The following is a 19,040-nucleotide window of genomic DNA, read 5'->3' as shown; positions in this document are numbered from 1 at the left end:
AACATCTGGACTTTGCCTGGATAAAAGGATGATGAATGAATGTAATCATGATCTATTGTAGACACAGAGTTTACATTTATCTCTATTTGTCTACAACAGCACTTCATTTAATGTACTCCATGCAGATTTATATCAATTCACTATTTGTCTTAATGTAATTACACTTCTGTTTCTTATGAATGATCTGGAAAACTTTATTGACACCATCATTATACAAATAGGATTATTATTCTGCCCTGGTAAATTGAGTAAACCAGAGATACTTTAAATAAAGAAATGAGGAAGTGGCGTTGTGTGGTTAATGTTGACTAAAGGTCATCGAAGTTGCGACGCTGCCACATGAAAAGGTGTTTAAATAAACTACATATTGAGCTCATTAATGCAGAGACAGGGTTTAAAGTTAATTAATTCCCTGCAGGTTAAACCTCTCTGTGTGCTGACACACTGAAATATGTGAGTTTTGCTGTTTGCAGTCGCGTTTTAAAGGGAGAGCGGAATGAATTTGTTTGTTCGACTGTCAGTGAACTGTTCCTTTTTCCTGGTAATCAGGGGTTGGAGCTCCTGGAAAGGAACAGCAGGAGAAGCATATCCTGGTTATCTGGAAGGAGAGGAAGAAGAAGACAGACAAAATGGTGAAGTGAGGAAGGTGGAAGTGTGTTTGGGGGATAAAGACACAAAGGCTGAGACCACAACAGCCACCAAAGGTTTCCAATAAAGCCAACTAATGAGCAGCCGTGTGGAAAGAGCCGTTCAGGAGGATCAAAGAAAAGTGGAGTGACGGGGTGTTGGGATTGTAGAGATGTGATGGGGTGTTGGGATTGTAGAGATGTGATGGGGTGTTGGGATTGTAGAGATGTGATGGGGTGTTGGGATTGTAGAGATGTGATGGGGTGTTGGGATTGTAGAGATGTGATGGGGTGTTGGTGATGAAGTTCCACACAAAGTGAAACTCAAACAGATCGATCAGACAGTGATGCTGGGCTACTGTCCATTCTAGAAAAGTGAACACAGCATGAAGATCCTCACTTCATTCAGAAGCTGAAACTCCACACGGGCTGCAAATCGATGTTTGTATCTCAGTTTGAGCTGCTTTTGGAGATTCTGATCCTTTCACATTTGTAAAAAAGTTCTTTTAGCTAGAACGCAGCTGCTTCCTCATCTTTGCTATTGTCATTCCAAAGGCAGAGGCCATCGTGATTGGTCAGTGAGATTTTGTCAACAAAAAAAAGAAGAGAGAGCAAATAAAATAACGATGCGTTTTTGCCATCTGAATAAATCACGTTTGGTGCGCAACAGCCTTTATTACTCTAACAGTCAATGAACCACGGAGCCAGGCTAATGTCCAACGACTGTTCTGGACCTTTCCAGAATGTCCAGCTGGCCTATCCACCCCTGCATACTATTAGATATCCCATAGGAGCACTAGCAGGAATTAGCATTACTGTTCTGAAATTTATGTTCTAAATTGAATCATGGTTCACCACTGTCTAGGACAGTTGACCACATATCACATAGCTGCTAAAGCTCTAACCAAACCCCAGTTAATCTCAGTGTTATTTACATTAGCTGTAGTATACATGGTTTTTTCACTTACTGACCAGATAAACATCATTTTAATCTGTTACTGTTTCTTTTTAATGTATAATTTTCTACATATTTACACTGTACTGTGTATAAAGGTTCTATCCCCTGTGAACTTGGGGCACAATGACACAGCTAGTGTTTCATTTAAAAAGAACACCAGCTGTTCTTTACACTGAGACAGCATTTCCCTAAACCAGTAAAGAGAGTAAGTCTGCTTAAAACACTCACATTCTGAAGAACTTCTAACAGTAAGACAGATTACACTGCAACTCCGCCTTTCACAGTCCACCATGTTCTAGCTATTAACTGTGTGAGGTCCAATCTTCAAAGGACTAGGTCATTATTTTTGAGTGATTTGATGATGAGTACTGAGACAGTCTAACTAGATAACACTGAAATGTTTAACATGTTCTACATAATAACCATGACCTAGATCATCTCCGAATAACTGCAGTGATTAGAGTCTAATTTCAGGTTCTCTGGACTAAAACGGGCCTCCCGAGAAGCACAGAGGAACCTGAGTGATCTGATCTATTCAGAAGGTGAAGGCGTGTCTCTCACTTCTTCACCCAAAACCCTCTCAGAGGAGACGTAAAGGTTGTCTCTACAATAACAACCCACAGAGACGAGAACTGAGATGGTGTAGATGGTAATGTGTTTAACACGGCCTCTCTCAGAATAACCCATCCTGTTTCCACCCACAGGCCATCGAGCTCATCTCCTGTGACCGCTCGCAACAAACACCCTAATATTCATCTGATACAGCCTGAAGCTGCACTTTCAGCCGCTATCTTTGTTATGTAAACAACAAATACTGAAATACTGAAATGGTCAAATGCTGAAATACTCCAATACTAAACTACTCAAATACTCAAATACTGAACTACTCAAATACCCTCGCCAGCCCTCTCCAGCATCCATCTGGACTAATCTAGACCATATCCAACATCCACCTGAATTAATCTAGGCCCTCTCCAACATCCACCTGAACTAGTCTAGATCCTCTTCAACATCCACCCGGACTAATCTAGAACCTCTCCAACATCCACCTGCGCTAATCTAGACCATATCCAACAATTATCTGGACTAATCTAGACCATATCCAACATCCACCCGGACTAATCTAGAACCTCTCCAACATCCACCTGCACTAACCTAGACCATATCCAACATTCACCTGGACTAATCTAGACCATATCCAACATCTACCTGAACTAATCTAGACCATATCCAACATTCACCTGGACTAATCTAGGCCCTCTTCATCACGCAAATGGACTAATCTAGACCTTTTCTACCATCCATCTGGACTAATCTAGACCCTCTCCAACATCCACCTGGACTAATCTATTCCCTCTCCAACATCCAACTGGACTAATCTAGACCCTCTCCAACATCCACCTGCCCTAATCCAGACCCTCTCCATCATCCATCTGAACTAATCCAGACCCTCTCCAACATCTACCGGGACTAATCTAGACCCTCTTCAACATCCACCTGCTCTAATCTAGACCATATCCAACCTCCAACTAAACTACTCAAATACTCAAATACTGAACTACTCAAATACCCTCTCCAGCCCTCTCCAGCATCCATCTGGACTAATCTAGACCATATCCAACAATTATCTGGACTAATCTAGACCATATCCAACATCCACCTGAATTAATCTAGGCCCTCTCCAACATCCACCTGAATTAATCTAGGCCCTCTCCAACATCCACCTGAACTAGTCTAGATCCTCTTCAACATCCACCCGGACTAATCTAGACCCTCTCCAACATTCACCTGGACTAATCTAGACCCTCTCCAACATCCACCTGGACTAATCTAGACCCTCTCCAACATCCACCTGCCCTAATCCAGACCCTCTCCAACATTCACCTGGACTAATCTAGACCCTCTCCAACATCCACCTGGACTAATCTAGACCCTCTCCAACATCCACCTGGACTAATCCAGACCCTCTCCAACATCCAGCTGAACTAATCCAGACCCTCTCCAACATCTACCGGGGCTAATCTAGACCCTCTCCAACATCCACCTGAACTAGTCTAGATCCTCTTCAACATCCACCCGGACTAATCTAGACCATCTCCAGCATCCACCTGGACTAATCTAGGCCCTCTCCAACATCCACCTGGACTTAAGTAGAAATTTCATAAGAAGAGTTTAAGAAATTTCTCCTTAAACCCACTTACGCAGTTTTGACAGAGATTCTGACTCACCAATGTTCTCTTATGTGGGATTTGTTCTTAGGTAAGAACAGAATCTACACACTCAAGAGCACAAAGGTGAGAACAGTTCTGCGCTTTAAGAACACATCATGAATCTGACAAGAACACACTTAAGAACAAACTTAAGAAGATGTTGGAGAACGAGGTCTAATAATATTTACACCGTGTAATTAACCTTCAGTTCAAAATCACTTTTAAAAGAAGTGTCGTCAGAAGTGGGTGCGCTAGTCTTTAAACTTCAGCTGTAAATGTACATTGCAACTCAGTTTCTCTACTTCTCACTTAAGTGTGGCCCTGAAAGAGACTCCATGCAGCTCACTTACGATAAAGAGTGAAAAGCTAAGACCAAAAAAAATTTCACTTTAGATATCAGCAACTCTGTATAATAACAGGCAGCTTAGTCACTTTCTAATAGTCTGTTAATGACCATTAATAACTGAAGGGTTCTGATCCAAAATGCATTATAGACTGTCGGGAGCTTTACACACTCACACAATATATCAGTGCTATATTACACTGTGAGAAGTGAAACCAGGCAAAAGTTGATTTGAAGAGTTTTTGAAGTTTGAATCTATGTAAATTATTGTGTTTGTTCATGTAAACCAAAAGATTTGTTTCACTCAAAGTGTTTTCTAGAGTCAAATGAGCATTTTCACACTGTATGATTAACACAACCTTTATTATAGAGCTTAAAATGAGATAAACATTAAACATCAACTGTTATTCTGAAAACACCTTAAAGCCAAAACTGTTACAGATTTACAGCATTTTGGAATAAACATCTTCGGTTACATAACAGCCGAACATCGTCGCTGTCGGACTAAAACATTCTTAACTTCAAGTGGTTTTGCATAATTTCTATTGGTCTGTTCATCATAAACCTTTCACAGTGTAAACAGAGAGCAGGTGTTTACAGTATACATACTAAAAAATGAAAAAGAAAAACAACTGGAGATGTGCATTAATAACTGATACCGTCTGAATTAATAACCATTTCTTTAGTGACATACAAATCAATAATCATTCTGAATTGCAGAAACCGAATCATTAATCATAGCTAATTATGTTCTTTGATACTCAAATGATATAAATTGAAATATTAAGAATTTACTTCTCTGGATAAAAATACTCCCTAATGATAATTAATGTCATATATGTGGGTATTTTATTACTTTGTAATGCATCAACATTTCCTTATTGATTAGTTAATTCAATTAATGCAGTTTTTTAAATATTAATAATCATTAAACGGATCCCTATTATAAGGATTGTATTACTTATTGCACTGAAATATAATGTTCATGCTTTAATTATTTGTATGTCACTCAGGAAATGGTAAATAATTTAAATAGTAGCACTTATTAATGCACAAAACAATTATACAGCTATTAACTATCATTAACAAACTACCAGATAATGATTAAGTTCTTATTTATAGATCATTTAAAAATGTTAACAAAACACTTTATGCAGGGGCCACTGGTTCCTGGGAGCCTTTTAAAGAACCACAAGCTCGAGAACCCAACAATAACAGAAAAGATTGTGGGCGTACCTTAGCTCAGAAAAGGAAGTCAACAAACACAAGCTAACATGCTACATGCTAACAAGTAATGGAAGTTAATGTGGCCAGTTAGCTTGGTCCAAATGAAATCATGCTGAGATCAACTTTCTTTAATGGTTAACAAACAACGCTTTGCACCAAACCGTTAAACGTCCACATAAAATGTTTCACTGATTGATGCATTAATACACTGCAAAAAACTGTCTCTCGTCAAATGAAATTATCTTAACTCTAGTCGATATATATCTAATATTTCTTATTTAGGGATGGTTGTGCAATATTATGAGATTATTTTGCTTATTTCTAGACATTTTTTACCCGTTTTAAGTCATTTTATCAAGTAAAATTATCTCCCTATACTGGCAGATAATTTTGCTGGTTTCAAGCACTTTTCTTAAAACAAACAAAATTATCTGCCACTGCAGTGAGATAATTTTACTTAACAAAATTACTTAAAACAAGTAAATATAACATATAAATGTTTGGAAATAAGTTAAATATTTTTTAAATAAGTTTACAACAATCTCAACAGAAGAAATATTAGACATATCAACTAGATTTAAGATAATTCCACTTGACGAGAGACTGTTTTTTGCAGTGCAGTTCATGGCTTATTGTTGTTTTTGGTAATTTTTCCAAAAAAACATTCAAACTAGCGTTTCTTTTTTTTTGCATCTTGTTTTGAAAAAATCTGGTTTTCTCCTGTAAACAGTTTGACCTGATGATGTCATCACCCTGCTCCATAACTTCTTGGTTCTAGACCAGCAAGTTTAAGGTACTAGAATGGCTCATCCAGAATCTGGGAACACATGGAGCAGTTTGAGTTTAAGCACAGCTCCTGCATGAACACCTGCTGGTGAGAAAAAAGGGTCAGTCCTGGAACCTCTGCAGCATCTCGCAGGTCTTTTTGGCCAGGACCTCCTGGATCTTCCTGACCCTGCGGTCCGTTACAGGCCGGATGTAGCTATGAGGAAGGATCACAGCCATTCCATCCTGCACTTCACCCATCACTAGCAGGGGGCCCTCTTCCTGCAGCGTTACATTGGGGCACGGACAGCTCCAGTCCATGTGAGTCAGCGTCACCTCTAGGTGTCGAGCCTTGAACAGCTCCAGGCCCATCTTCTGGTCCCGCAGGACCTGCTCCAGGCTGAAGCGTGCGATACCTGAGTCTAGCTCCTCAATCAGCTCTGTCAGTCGTCCAACGATGGCAAAGTCGCTGCGACACAGGCTGGGCACCAACCTGCCCTTCGGCCGGCAGCTTCGGCACTGCCGTGCCTTAGGCTGAGGGCATTTTGCTTCACACTCTACCCGGGAGCGGAAGTTGTTGCTGTTTCCTTGGCATCCGCCATAGACGAAGGCCTGGCACTGCTTGCTGATACCATTGTATGCCCAGCGGGCTTCCCAGTTCCTGCACGGTCCCTGGACGGCTGGCAGGGTGCACGTTCCCAATCCTTCCCGCTGACAAGCTGTCTGGCACTCCTCGTACGTCTCGAACCTGTTCCGCCCTCCCGGGCATCCGCCGTGGGCAAAGGGCCGGCAAGATCCCAGCGAGGTATCATAGTGCCAGTCAACACGGGTTTCACCACATTCACCACGTTCTACTTCTGCCAAGCAGTCAGCAGGTGAGAATGGACGCCCCAGAGATTCCATACCTGCTTCGAGGTCTTCATAGAAGTCATGTTCTGCACGGATGATTACGGAAAGCGGGTAATCCGCACGTAAGACACCAACGGAATTGCGGGCAATGCATGTATAGATGCCCGTGTCCGATACCTGGGCATTGTAGACCACCAGCTGGCCAATGTTTGTGATCACAACGTTGCCGTACATCTGGTCTGGACGCATCACCAGGTGTTCCCGCCGTTCCGACTGCTTCTCCCAGGTGACATCCGGCTTAGGATGCCCAATAACATCACAGTGGAAGCTAACGGTGCCACCCAGGTACACGGCCTGGTGCTGGGGGTTGGAGTACAGGGTAGGAGGGAATGGTGCAGAGGAAGTGGGAGTGGCCTGGGAGGTGGTCCCCAGGGTCAGAGGGCTGGTGGCCGGGGCAGAAAGGTGATACCTGCAGGTGACTACGGTCAGGGTCACACCTTGAATGCAAGCCTCGGCATCCATGTAGCAGCGGTTGAAGTAGGTGAGGCCATCGGAAGCACAGGTGAAGCTGGGTTCACTCTCGCAGCGATCCTGACACTTACATACCGGCTGCCCCTCCCACACCTCGCACACTGCCCCCTGCTGGTTGCACAGGTAACCCACGCAGCTTGCCACACTTCCCTCCGACATGTTGGTGCCCGATTGGCCATCGGGGAGCGCAGGGGAGCCATCGGAGAAACGAGCTGCAACACAGCTTAGCAGGCCACACACGTTTGTGCAGCATTTCTCAAAATCAGCACAGTCCTGTAACACAAACAGCACATAAACAGTCACTTTAGTGCTCTCAGGAACTGTGACACACTGTGTATCAACACAATAAACAATTAAAAGCCAGGTCAACTTTGCAGTCATCCTTCTGCATAGCTTTAGTTCAGTTTAGTCAAAAGTTATTATAACTTTTAACTACAAAATGCAGACATGCTTTTTGCTTATATTCTGTTGGACTGTTACTCAGTTTCTCCCCAATTCAGTTGGGAATTTTACCAGGGAATTTAATGGTAATTAAACAGGAAGGGGTTTAGCATGAATGCAAGCTGGAGTGAAAATCCTGGTGAAGATGATCTGGAAAATCACCAGCTGGAGACCCAGCACAACACGGTTTAAATGACACTGTTAAAAAGAAAAGTTCAACTCAAAGTTATAAAGTAAATGATTACAAATATTTTCTTCTGTTAAACTCAACTCGAGGACTCAAACTCCTTCATTGAGTCAAAACCTCTCTTAATGTTTTTAGTCCTGCTTCTCAGTTTGGTTGATAACAAATTTAGTAATAATGTTTTCCCAGTAGCTGGAACTCTTTCTATAACGCAATCATTCAGATATTTTCTGGTGGTCACAAGTGGTAAAAGTGTCTTCTAATACCCCCCCAGCCCAACATCTGGAAGCCCAAGAGGGAAAAATGTCCGATGGGATTGTGTGAATCCCAGCTGGAGTAGAAGCTGAGTGAAAACACATTCTGCTTTGTTTACCAACTGAGACACAGGAACTTTTGACTGAACTAAGGCATCGAGTTGAGTGTCCTCAAATGTAACTTCCTGTCTTGTCCTGCTCGTCTTTATCTGCTCCTCCCCTCTTGTTTACCTTCCCTTGTGTGTCCATCCATGTGCTTTTGTTTATGTTCCGATCTTTTCCCCTGTCCTGCCTCCTGGCCACCTGTCTCACCTGTTTCTGGTCTGTAGCCCCGCCCTCTCATTAGCCCCAGGTGTTTTGGTGTGTTCTCTGTGTATTTTTGCCCCTGGTTTGTTAGGCTGTGTTCAGACTTCAGGCAAATTGTATTAGTTTGTCAAATCAGATCTTTTGAGTCGACTGTCCGCTCTGTTATCTGTGACTGAGTAGATCAGATTTGTTCATCCAGACATCTCCAGTCTATCTGCATGGGTTGCCGTGGTAACGACGTAGGCGTCAGTAACTATGTAGCTGCGCTCGTGATGCGGATTTTAGTCACAGATTCAGGAGAGATGGAGGAGCATCATCTCCCCTCCGAACTCCTCAGAACTCTCTTCATCATCATGAATCTCTGGAGCTCTTCTGGAATCCCAGCACTTCAGCACTCTGGATTCGACACCGTCGCTGTTTGTCGTGTTGTGAGTGACAAAAAAGACACTTTGAAATCTGATTTGAGGGTCCAGACTGAGACACATCTGTAAAAATCAGACCGGAGACACATTTCAAACCACCTCTAAATGTGGTTTGGATCCGATTTGCAGAAGTTTAGTTTTGCTGTCCAGATTGTCAGAAATCAATCTGGATACAATCTGGATGCTGTTTTTGTTTCTCAGGCCCTGTTTTGTGGTTTATTGGTTTCCTTCATGCTCCTCAGTCCTTTGTTTTCTTTCTGTTTAAGTTTTTTGGTCTTTGATGTTCTTTCTTTTTTCATTACTTTTGTGGATTCTTTTGCGTTATGCATTTCAGTAAAAACATGGACTCATATTTGCATCCTGCCTCTTCGTCTCTCTCTTCGTCGTGTCAAGTTAGTGGAGGCAGTGTAATCAGTTACTTTATCATTTTAAGTTGCGCTGACTGCTCTTTTTTTTGCTCTGTGCCAGAGGAACTTCTTTGAATAGAAGCTGATTCATTACCAGGAAATACATTTAGATTAGAGCCAGATATTTTAGTTTAGTTACACTTTTAGTTTAGTTTCGTAATTTTGTACACAGTTTTGAACAGAAGCATTAAAAATCTACACTGTATGCCTTCATGGCTGCTACTGCACAAAAACATGGCCAGCAAAGTGAAATGTCCAGTTTTCAGTTTAGAGAGAAGAACGTTGTTGTTGTTGTTGTTGTTGTTGTTATTATTATCCCTTTATTTTGTTGGTGTTATTTATTTGATTTTCTTTTTTTTACCATTTTATCTTTGCTACTATTGTCTTTGTATTGTTTTCAGTTTTAGCTCTTTTAGCTTATCCTACTTAGTTGGTTTATTTAGGTTAATTTATTTTTATTACTAGTGTGCCTAAAAGTTGTATTTGATTGTTTTGATTTGTTGATCTTATTCATCTTAAAGTCTACTATTTTTTATTTGTCTTATTTACTGTTTTAATAATAATTTTGGTCTTATTTTATTTGCTATACTTTCACTTTTTACTCATAAATGTATGTTTAATGCTTGGCTACATTGTAAACAAGGTTACCCTCAATGTGCTCCTAGTTTACATAATCAATTGATTGATTGATTAAAAGTTGTTAAAAGTTTATTTTCTGTATGACTCAGACGCTGAGGTCATCACATCCTGATTAGCGGGATTTTCAGGGCATGTTTTAACGTCAGTGTCCCAGTTAAGCACTGTTTACTGGCTGCAGGTGTGAAAGTCAGACCGTTGCCAGTATAAAGTGCCCCAGTAACGTCTCCGGTTCTCAGTGAGAGAAAGGACTGACAGAGGAACCTCTCAGCTACTCTGAGTCTACCTAAGTTAACCTATCATTTCAAGCTGACTTGACTTTTTTATTATTTGTGTTTGAATTAGTGGAAACATGCAGCAGTTTCCTGTATGACTCAGTGTGGTCTGTGGTCGATTCATCACTGAACTCAGGGACTTCTCTCAAAGATGTAGAGGACAAAGGTCAAACTGCAGCACAGCGACTCCAACACAGCAATTAAAGAAGCGCAAACTTAGTGTACATTAATGCACATTACTAATAACAACAACAATAATCATGATAATAATCCCGCTTACAGTTAGGCTCTAAGGGGCAACTGCTCTGTCCTTATCTCAGCTGTGGTTTAGAGTTTACACCCAAATGAGTCACGTGGGTTCTTAAACTCCACTGCTGTGCCCTCAGAAACTGCAGTTTAAACTGAAATAGAACCCCCTGGTATTCGGGGGTCCCGTGTTCTCTGTCTGCTAACTCTCTCTCCATAGCAGCGCTGAAGCTTCAGCGTCAGTAAATGTTTGTTTTATCAGTTGTTCTCCTGTAAAGTCTCTGTTCTAGTGCGGTTCTGCGCTCTTCCTCACAGTAACTGAGATCTTCCTCGTCTCCTCTTCTGTAGAGTCTCTGTTCTAGTGCGGTTCTGTGCTCTTCCTCACAGTAACTGAGATCTTCCTCGTCTCCTCTTCTGTCTTCAGTGTGAGAAATGAGGAACAGTCACTCTTCACTCCAAACTCTTGGGAAACTGGGCAAGTTTTCAGATTTACAGATCTGCTGCAGCTCATTGTAAAGTTTTTCAGAGGAATCCGGGCAGAGTTACAGTTTCTAGGCTATGAAGGACCGACTGGGTGAGCCAGTCTGCTGCAGCGCCACCCTGAGGCAGAGCAGAGCTGCAGCTCTAGTTAGTTAAGAACACCAGAGACAGAAGCTGATTGTGGAGGAAGCAGGTAAACAGTCAGCTTCACTGAATCTGGATTTTATTCGCTAACAGACAACATAATGTCTTAATTTTAACGGACCTCCAGAATTTTGACTTTGAGATATTCAAGGGGTCCAAGAGGTTAATTAGGGGATACCAAGCTCCCCAGGACCCCCTGTATTTTGCACCTTGTGTTAGATGGTGCTGTATCTCAGGTTTATCTCCTGCATCTTTATCAAGTTTAAGATAAACCTCAGTTTAACCAGAGGTACAGTGCCATCTAGTGGCAGATGTGTGATGGAAATGACATGGCAGTTGCACTGACTTTAACCACAGCTTCTAGGAGACAACAGTGGAGTTTGAAACCTACGTGACTCATTCAGGGTTAAACTCTAAACCACAGCTGAGTCACACACAGCGTAATCGCCCCAGACGGAAACAGAGCCAGGATGTCACAGTTTGCCACTTGTTACTAAATCGCAGCTCCTGTCCAGATAGAGAGAGGATAAAGGGCCACTGTCGGGCTGCTGACTGCAAAGCTGGCAGCCCACTGGCTTTCAGCTCATGATAGTTGTTGCATTAGTATCAAGCTAGTAATGCATTCACTGGGTTTCAGATTATGTAGCTGTAGATGGGAATGAGGGAACTGTTTTACTCTGAAATGTCTAAGTCTGGGTAGCTGCTCTGAGGTGATACTCAGACACTTTAGTGCACTTTTCACTACAGTTAAACTACAGTTAAAAGAACACTTTTTCATCGAAAGCCGCAACAAATGAGCCTCATGTTTCAAAAGACTGTAATGAATTTAATACCAACAGACATGAAACACAGCATGAACACACACACACATTTTCTAAGCCGCTTATCTTTATTAGTCGGGGGGGGGGTGCAGGGTGAATGGCAGGAAACACCCTGGACCGAAACTAAACCTAAAACTAAAACCGCTGCAGCTCAGCGAGTCTCACAGCACCGACTTCTTATCAGAGCAGATTCAGCAGCTCAGGAAATATTAACCCTTTAAGGAGGAGCAATAACGGCTGACTAATCTGATCACTCTGATCTTCTCCTTTAATAAAGTGATCTCTGAATGATGGAGCTGCTTTTATTTGATATGTAAACAACATGATCAAACAAAACTGAACAGTTTAAATATTTTTATTTACTTTGTCTCATAAATTATATTTTTGAAGAAGTAAATTTTGTTGTTACTCTGAATAAACTAATCATTAATGTGTTATAAGCACTCATGAATCCAAACTGCTCTGAATAAGTGATCCAACAACAAAAGAAGCCCTGTGCATCTTTTATGTAGTGATAGGCAAGGTGGGAAACACAGGGGGTTCTGGGGGATCTGGGACCCTCTAATTAACCTTTTGGACCCCCTGCATGTCTGAGAATCTAAATGCTCGTGGGTCCCTGAAAATCAGCTCGTTATGATGTTATGCTATATTTCTGTGCTGGATGATCAAAGACACAGAAACAGACAGACAGCGATTCAGAAACAGCCAGTGTGACGCGCTTGTGCTCCATGTGTTTCCATGCTGAGAGGTTCCTTTCATCTGCGGCTTTGTTGTCCATGTTTGGGTTACAGGTTTAGTCTGTTTTACGTGAGCTTATTCCCTTTTTTAGGTGAAGCTCTTTGTCAAGAAAAGCGGCTGCAGTGCAGGGAGGTGTTTTAAGTTCGGGGGCTGAAATGTGACGTGACTGATGACATCATGCAAAATGATTAGTCTTTTTCAGTTCTTTTTTGTTTTTGTTTTTTTTTTGCTAATTTACATCAAACAGACCGTGTCATACACCCCATAATGAGGCGAGACACGACAACGAACCACTTAACTGACACATCAGACCACCAGCTCACATCACCTCTCTGCTCTGGATGAACATTATGCAAATGATCTGAGTGGCGACCAATCAGATCATCGATTAGTGGTGTGGTAGCTGATTGTGTCACCCACAGTCACTCACTGAGATTTAACCCTGAACTGCAGGAGTGGCAGACACGATGGTCAATTAAGCTTCATTATTATGAAAGATGATTATTTTTAGGCTGCTTTGAAGTTCAGATCTGGCCTGTAACTCTGCAGACGTTCTCTCTTTGATCCTGTGTGTGTTTAGCGACGCCCCAGAGTGGCCAGTGTTCAGCTCACTGTAATAAAATACAGTGTTCACTTAAACAGAGCAGCTACTGCAGATTATAGACTGTAATAATACAAACTCAGCTCTTTACTCAGATTAAAGTCCAGAAGGTTTTATAGTTATTATTCTTTTCAACAGTTGCAGTCCTGAAATCGGGGGGTGCTGCAGCCCCCTCAGACCGCCCCCCCCCACTCCCCGTGCCCCTGCAGCAGCGTATATGGAGTTAGATTTAAGCCAAAACGTATCGTATCTGTGATTTGTGATTGAAGACGTGCATCAGCTTTTGAATGTGAGTCCAAATATGAAGGGCTCCTGAGTGGCGCCGTCTAAGTGTTGGCTCTGTCCTCAGTAGGTTGCAAGTTCAATCCCCAGTGATGATACAGCTGTCTGCGGCCAGGGGTTCACCATGGCAACAAATGGTATCTTGTTCTAAGGAAAATTATCTTTAATATAGTAAACAATTCTAATGTTTCTCCTGTTGATATTGTTGTAAGATGAATTTAAGAGTATTTACAGTATTTACCTTTTCTACCTTTTTCTGTTTTTTTTACTTGTTTTATGCAGTTTGATCAGGTAAAATTATCTCACTGAAATGATCTGCCAGTACAGTGAGATCAATTTCAATATAAAATAAATAAAAATTAATAAAACGACCTGAAACCAGTCTAGAAATACGCCAGATAATCTTAGAAGTGCACAACTATCTCAAAATGGGAAATATTAGACATATCCACTCAAATTAGGATCACGTCACTTGAGAAGATACTATGTTTTGCAGGGAAGAGAGCACAGTGGTCCCCTCTCTCTCTGGGTGGGCGGGATGGCCCCCCGTCTGCCCTTCGTTCTCCCCCGAGTGCGTTCAGCTGTGCAGTGAGTTTACAGTGAGTTTGTAAAGACGTGGTGGAGCTTCACAGAACTCAGAGGAGGACTGAGTTAGTCTTCACGCTCCTAGAGCGGGGGCTGTCGTGTGACCGGGGGAGTCTGGACTAGTGGGGGGAACTGGAGACGACTAAACTGGGAGAAACTAAATAAATCAATAAATAAAGTACAAATACAGGAAGTGAGTTCTGTGAGTAATTTTGGGCTTCGCACAGCTTCACACACTTCTGAGGGTCATATGATCATAATTCAGAGACGAGCAGAAACAGTCTAGAGTTCACACATAAGGAAGTGAGACCCACACTGGAGTTAACCTGAGTGAACGTCTCACAAAGACTGAGTGAAGTTCAAATCTGCCTTTTCACCTCCATCTTCACAAACTGTGACACGTCGTACTAAACTGTGCAGTGAAGCGCAAACATTTGATATAAATAATAACAATAATAATAATAATAACAATAATAATAATAACAATAATAATAATAACAACAATAATAATAATAATGACAATATTGACAAAAACACCTTGGATGTGTTTGTTTATACTGTTTATGTTGTTGTATATTGTGTTGTTTTGTGTTGTTGTGTGTTGTTTGTGTTGTTGTGTGTTGTTGTTTGTGTTGTTGTGTGTTGTTGTTTGTGTTGTTTGTGTTGTTTGTGTTGTTTATGTTGTGTGTTGTTTGTGTTGTTTGTGTTGTTGTTTGTGTTGTTTATGTTGTTGTGTGTTGTTGTTTGTGTTGTTGTGTGTTGTTGTTTGTGTTGTGTGTTGTTTGTGTTGTTGTTTGTGTTGTTTGTGTTGTTTATGTTGTTGTGTGTTGTTGTTTGTGTTGTTGTGTGTTGTTGTTTGTGTTGTGTGTTGTTTGTGTTGTTGTTTGTGTGTTGGTTGTTTAGTTGTGTGTGTTGTTGTGTTGTTGTGTGTTGTTGTTTGTGTTGTTTGTGTTGTTTATGTTGTGTGTTGTTTGTGTTGTTTGTGTTGTTGTTTGTGTTGTTTATGTTGTTTGTGTTGTTTGTGTTGTTGTGTGTTGTTGTTTGTGTTGTGTGTTGTTTGTGTTGTTTGTGTTGTTTATGTTGTTGTGTGTTGTTGTTTGTGTTTGTGTTGTTTGTGTTGTTGTGTGTTGTTGTGTTGTTTTTTTGTTTGTGTTGTTTGTGTTGTTTATTGCTTCTCCTGTTCTCTGATCTCTCAGGCTGTCTCTCCTCCTCAGTCGCTGCTCTGCCGGTGTGTTTTGGCGCCCTCTGGTGGCCGCCAGTCTCTCTGCAGCCTCTGAACGGGTGGAGTGTGCGCGCGCGCTCAGACACTCACCTGGTCCCGCTCGCACTCCCTCTCGCACGTGCTCTGCGCGTCCACCCACAGGTTGGCGTTCAGCTCGTTAGGACAAACGCCGTCGTGCGGCACGAGCGCGGCGCGCGCGGCTCCGCTGACCAGCAGCCACAGCGCGAGACCCCCGGGAGGAAGCAGCAGCAGCATCGTCATCATCAAAGGCGAAACAGTGAAAGCGGAGAACTCCGATCAGAGATAAACTTCCGTTAAATTCCCGGGGAAAAAAGTCCAGGCTCGAGCGCCGCGTTTCTGCTTCCCTCTCCTTTGAAGTCCGGGCGCGAGACCGTCTCTATGGTGACCGACCATCTCCGAGGCGCCGCGCGCTGCGGAGTGTCTGCGCTCGAGCTCACAACAACAACAATAACAACAACAGCAGCAACAACTGAATCAACAGCGCGCGCTGCCGAGGGTCTTTAAAGACAGATCAAAGCAGCCCGCGCGCTCTCACAGCCCGCTGAGCCCATTGAAGTCCCGTCGGCTTTGTTTATTATTTATTTATTTACCCACTGACTCTTCACTTCCCGCCCGTTTTCGGGCAAACCCCGCCCCCCCCTGCGCTGCGATTGGACAGAAGTTCCTCTCTCTCTCTATCTCTCTCTCTCTCTCTCCCCCTCTCTCTCTACCTCTACCTCTACCTCTCTCTTTACCTCTCTCTCTCTCTACCGCTCTCTCTCTCTCTACCTCTACCTCTCTCTCTCTCTACCCCTCTCTCTCTCTCTCTACCTCTACCTCTCTCTCTCTCTCTCTCTCTCTCTCTCTCTCTCTCTCTGCCTCTCTCTCTCTCTCTTCCTTTTTCCCTCTCTTTCTTTCTTCTCTTTCTTTTTTTCTTCTCTTTTTTTCTTCTTTTCTCTCTTTTTCTCTTTATTGTTTTTTCTCTCTGTTTATTTATTTTTTCTGTTTTTCTATTTTTCCCCTTCTCTGACGAATACCAAAAAAGTCACCAGCCAATCGCAGCGCAGCGGAGCGGCTCCTCCAGCCAATGGCATCGCGTTGTGGGCTGTGGGCGGGGTCTGCCGGAATACGGGTGGGTAATAAAGGTTCCGGTGAGAACTTTATGGGTCTAGACAGATTTAACAGCAGGAAGATCACAGCTCAGCGCGCGAGGAGCTCTCACAGTGGACTCGGCACCCAGCCCACCTTAAATAATCCACCTTAAATACTGTTTATCACTGATTTACTGTTTGCTCTGATAGGGAGACCAAACACAGATTTAAAAGGTTTAAATGTACATGATCAAAGTGCCGACTTTACTGCAGATTACTCTCAGTGTTAATAATAATAATAATAATAATAATAATAATAAGTGAAATATGAGTGAATAATGTACTGATATGATTAAACTGCACTGACTAAAGATTAGAGATGAACTGTAATCATAATAATTGAGAATAATGGTCTTTAGTGGAGGGTTAAAGTGTAAAGTCTCGCTCTGACTCTGTTTATTTCTCAACTTTATCTTTTCTGATTCTAAATCAGAACAAATTAATCAAATCAAACTGAATCAATGGTGAAATTACAGATTTCCAGATTCGCTGGAGGATTTCCTAAATAATCTCGATTCAGATCTAAAATTGAGGTGGAATATTTTATAAATTTATTAGGAAATAAAACCTAAATTCAAAATGCACTGAGTCAGTGAGGTAAAGATTCATGGACAAGACAAACTGATGAAATTTGAGAACTGAAATTTGAAATTGTGTTTGTTCTGGATAATTTGTGCAGAAACACTTTTAAATTCTGCTTCATTACAGTTTATAAACTATTAACAATCACTTTGAAAACGTCACAGTGAACAGACATTTCTAATCAAGCTCAGAAACTGGGTATAAATGTGTCTGTTAGATGAGTTAACAATGCTCAGTTCACTGACGAGTTAAACGTTATTAATTGAACATTTTCAGTGACTGAAATCTGTTGATGCAGTGCGAACACAGTGACCAAACATGGGACTGAACACGGTCACATTCATACGGTTCAGAATTTAAACCCTGAAATTTAACAGAAATTTAAAATTCACTTTTTATTCACACTGAAGTTGAGCTAAGTTAGTGTTTCACTGTATTCTGCTGAAAACACTGGGGAGCTGATGGCAACACTTCATACCCTGTAAATACTGTGCGTGAGCTCTTATTAAGGGTGAGGCGGAGCTTATTAATGATGAATAAGCTCTACTTTAGTTATACTCTTTAAAATCCGCTAATAAAGATCTTTAAACATAGCCAGCTCCTACATAAACACTTAATAACGTGTTTATTAACATTCAAATCAACATTCATAAGGCACACGTTTTACGTGATATTAATACTGACTACTGTTTCATTTTACTGAGAGGCATTTTTTAATAAAAGTCCTCACGTTTTCTGAAAAAGTAAATCATTTCCAGTGAAATGCCTCATTTCTTTACAGCCAAAGTTAAAAGGACCAACTTTATCACTTTGATCACTGAGTGCTTCGACACCGAGGCACTTTTCACGTAAATGTTCTTGTTAATCATCGTTTTTTTCTTAAGCATTTGTTGCTTTTCGCATTTCACGTCACAGTAAATTACTCAAAAACGCGCTATGAACAATCAAATCGTCTGAATTCTAGTCTGGTGGGGGGTCTCAGTGTCCAAAGGAGTAAAGTTAGGTCGTTTTTGTTTTGGCTGCCCAGAAAGGAGGCTTTCTACTGGAAACAATTAACTTTTTCAAAATAAAAACTCAGGACTTTTATTTTGAAAAAAAGTCTCTCAGTGACAAAATGACATAGTAGTGCAAATTATTATCATGTAAAACTTGTATACTTTATAAACATTAATTAACATGTTATGAAGCGTTTATGCAAGCTGTTAAATGCGTTTATTAACAGTAAAGTTACTGATAATTAAGAATTAATATGTCATTCATTAATGAAGATCTTTCACGTGTATTTTAGCATCTATGCAGTGTGTTTAAGGAGTTTGTAAACATTTGTGAGCTCCTCTTTTAATGCAGATCGTTTCTACACTTTTGTGTTTGAAACTGTACGGTGGCCAAACAGCGTTTATTAATATGTTCATAATTCCTAACCTGCTCACATTCCTTCATTAACAACCCCCAAACACATCTGAGGAGCTCATTTGCAAAACCAGCTCTCTGCACTTTAATGAAGGAACCGACAACATCAGCTTTACTGTAAAACTGTTATTGTTTTAGTCTAAAGCAGAAAGCTCCAGTGGTCATTTAGGTTTCAGAGTTAAGGCCGTTTAATGGACACAAGTTTCTTTAAGGTCAGTATTTATCATCTTTCCCATAAATCAAGCAGGTAAAGATCTGAAAACTGATCAAACAGCCGTTAACGATCAATATTAATCATCTATAAGATCAGAGCTCTGTAAATCCTCAGGCTGAGTCTCAGACGC

The 19,040-nt window shown here is 41.4% G+C and overlaps 1 protein-coding gene across 1 annotated transcript; it reads right to left on the bottom strand.

Annotated features, from left to right (window-relative positions):
- Nucleotides 1-6,252: 6,252 nt before the first annotated feature.
- Nucleotides 6,253-16,647, bottom strand: wfikkn1 (WAP, follistatin/kazal, immunoglobulin, kunitz and netrin domain containing 1). The gene is made up of 3 exons (XM_036564648.1): nucleotides 16,591-16,647; nucleotides 15,644-15,844; nucleotides 6,253-7,782 (listed from the first exon to the last, which is right to left on the bottom strand). Exons 1-3 carry the CDS (start codon nucleotides 16,645-16,647, stop codon nucleotides 6,253-6,255), a joined length of 1,788 nt encoding a protein of 595 aa, XP_036420541.1.
- Between the last annotated feature and the right edge of the window lie 2,393 nt (nucleotides 16,648-19,040).

The sequence above is a fragment of the Colossoma macropomum genome, unplaced genomic scaffold, assembly GCF_904425465.1.
Source record: "Colossoma macropomum unplaced genomic scaffold, Colossoma_macropomum, whole genome shotgun sequence".
Lineage (NCBI taxonomy): Eukaryota > Metazoa > Chordata > Actinopteri > Characiformes > Serrasalmidae > Colossoma > Colossoma macropomum.
The sequence above is the reverse complement of the archived record's forward strand: the minus strand, read 5'-3'. Positions and strand labels throughout refer to the sequence as shown.

Coding starts and splice junctions, on each gene's coding strand:
- wfikkn1 (XM_036564648.1), bottom strand. CDS start 16,647: ATGCCATTGGCTGGAGGAGCCGCTCCGCTGCGCTGCGATTGGCTGGTG. Junction 15,845..16,590: donor ATTGGCTGGTGACTTTTTTG/GTATTCGTCAGA, acceptor CTCTGATCGGAG/TTCTCCGCTTTCACTGTTTC. Junction 7,783..15,643: donor GGGAGTGCGAGCGGGACCAG/GTGAGTGTCTGA, acceptor TTTGTGTTACAG/GACTGTGCTGATTTTGAGAA.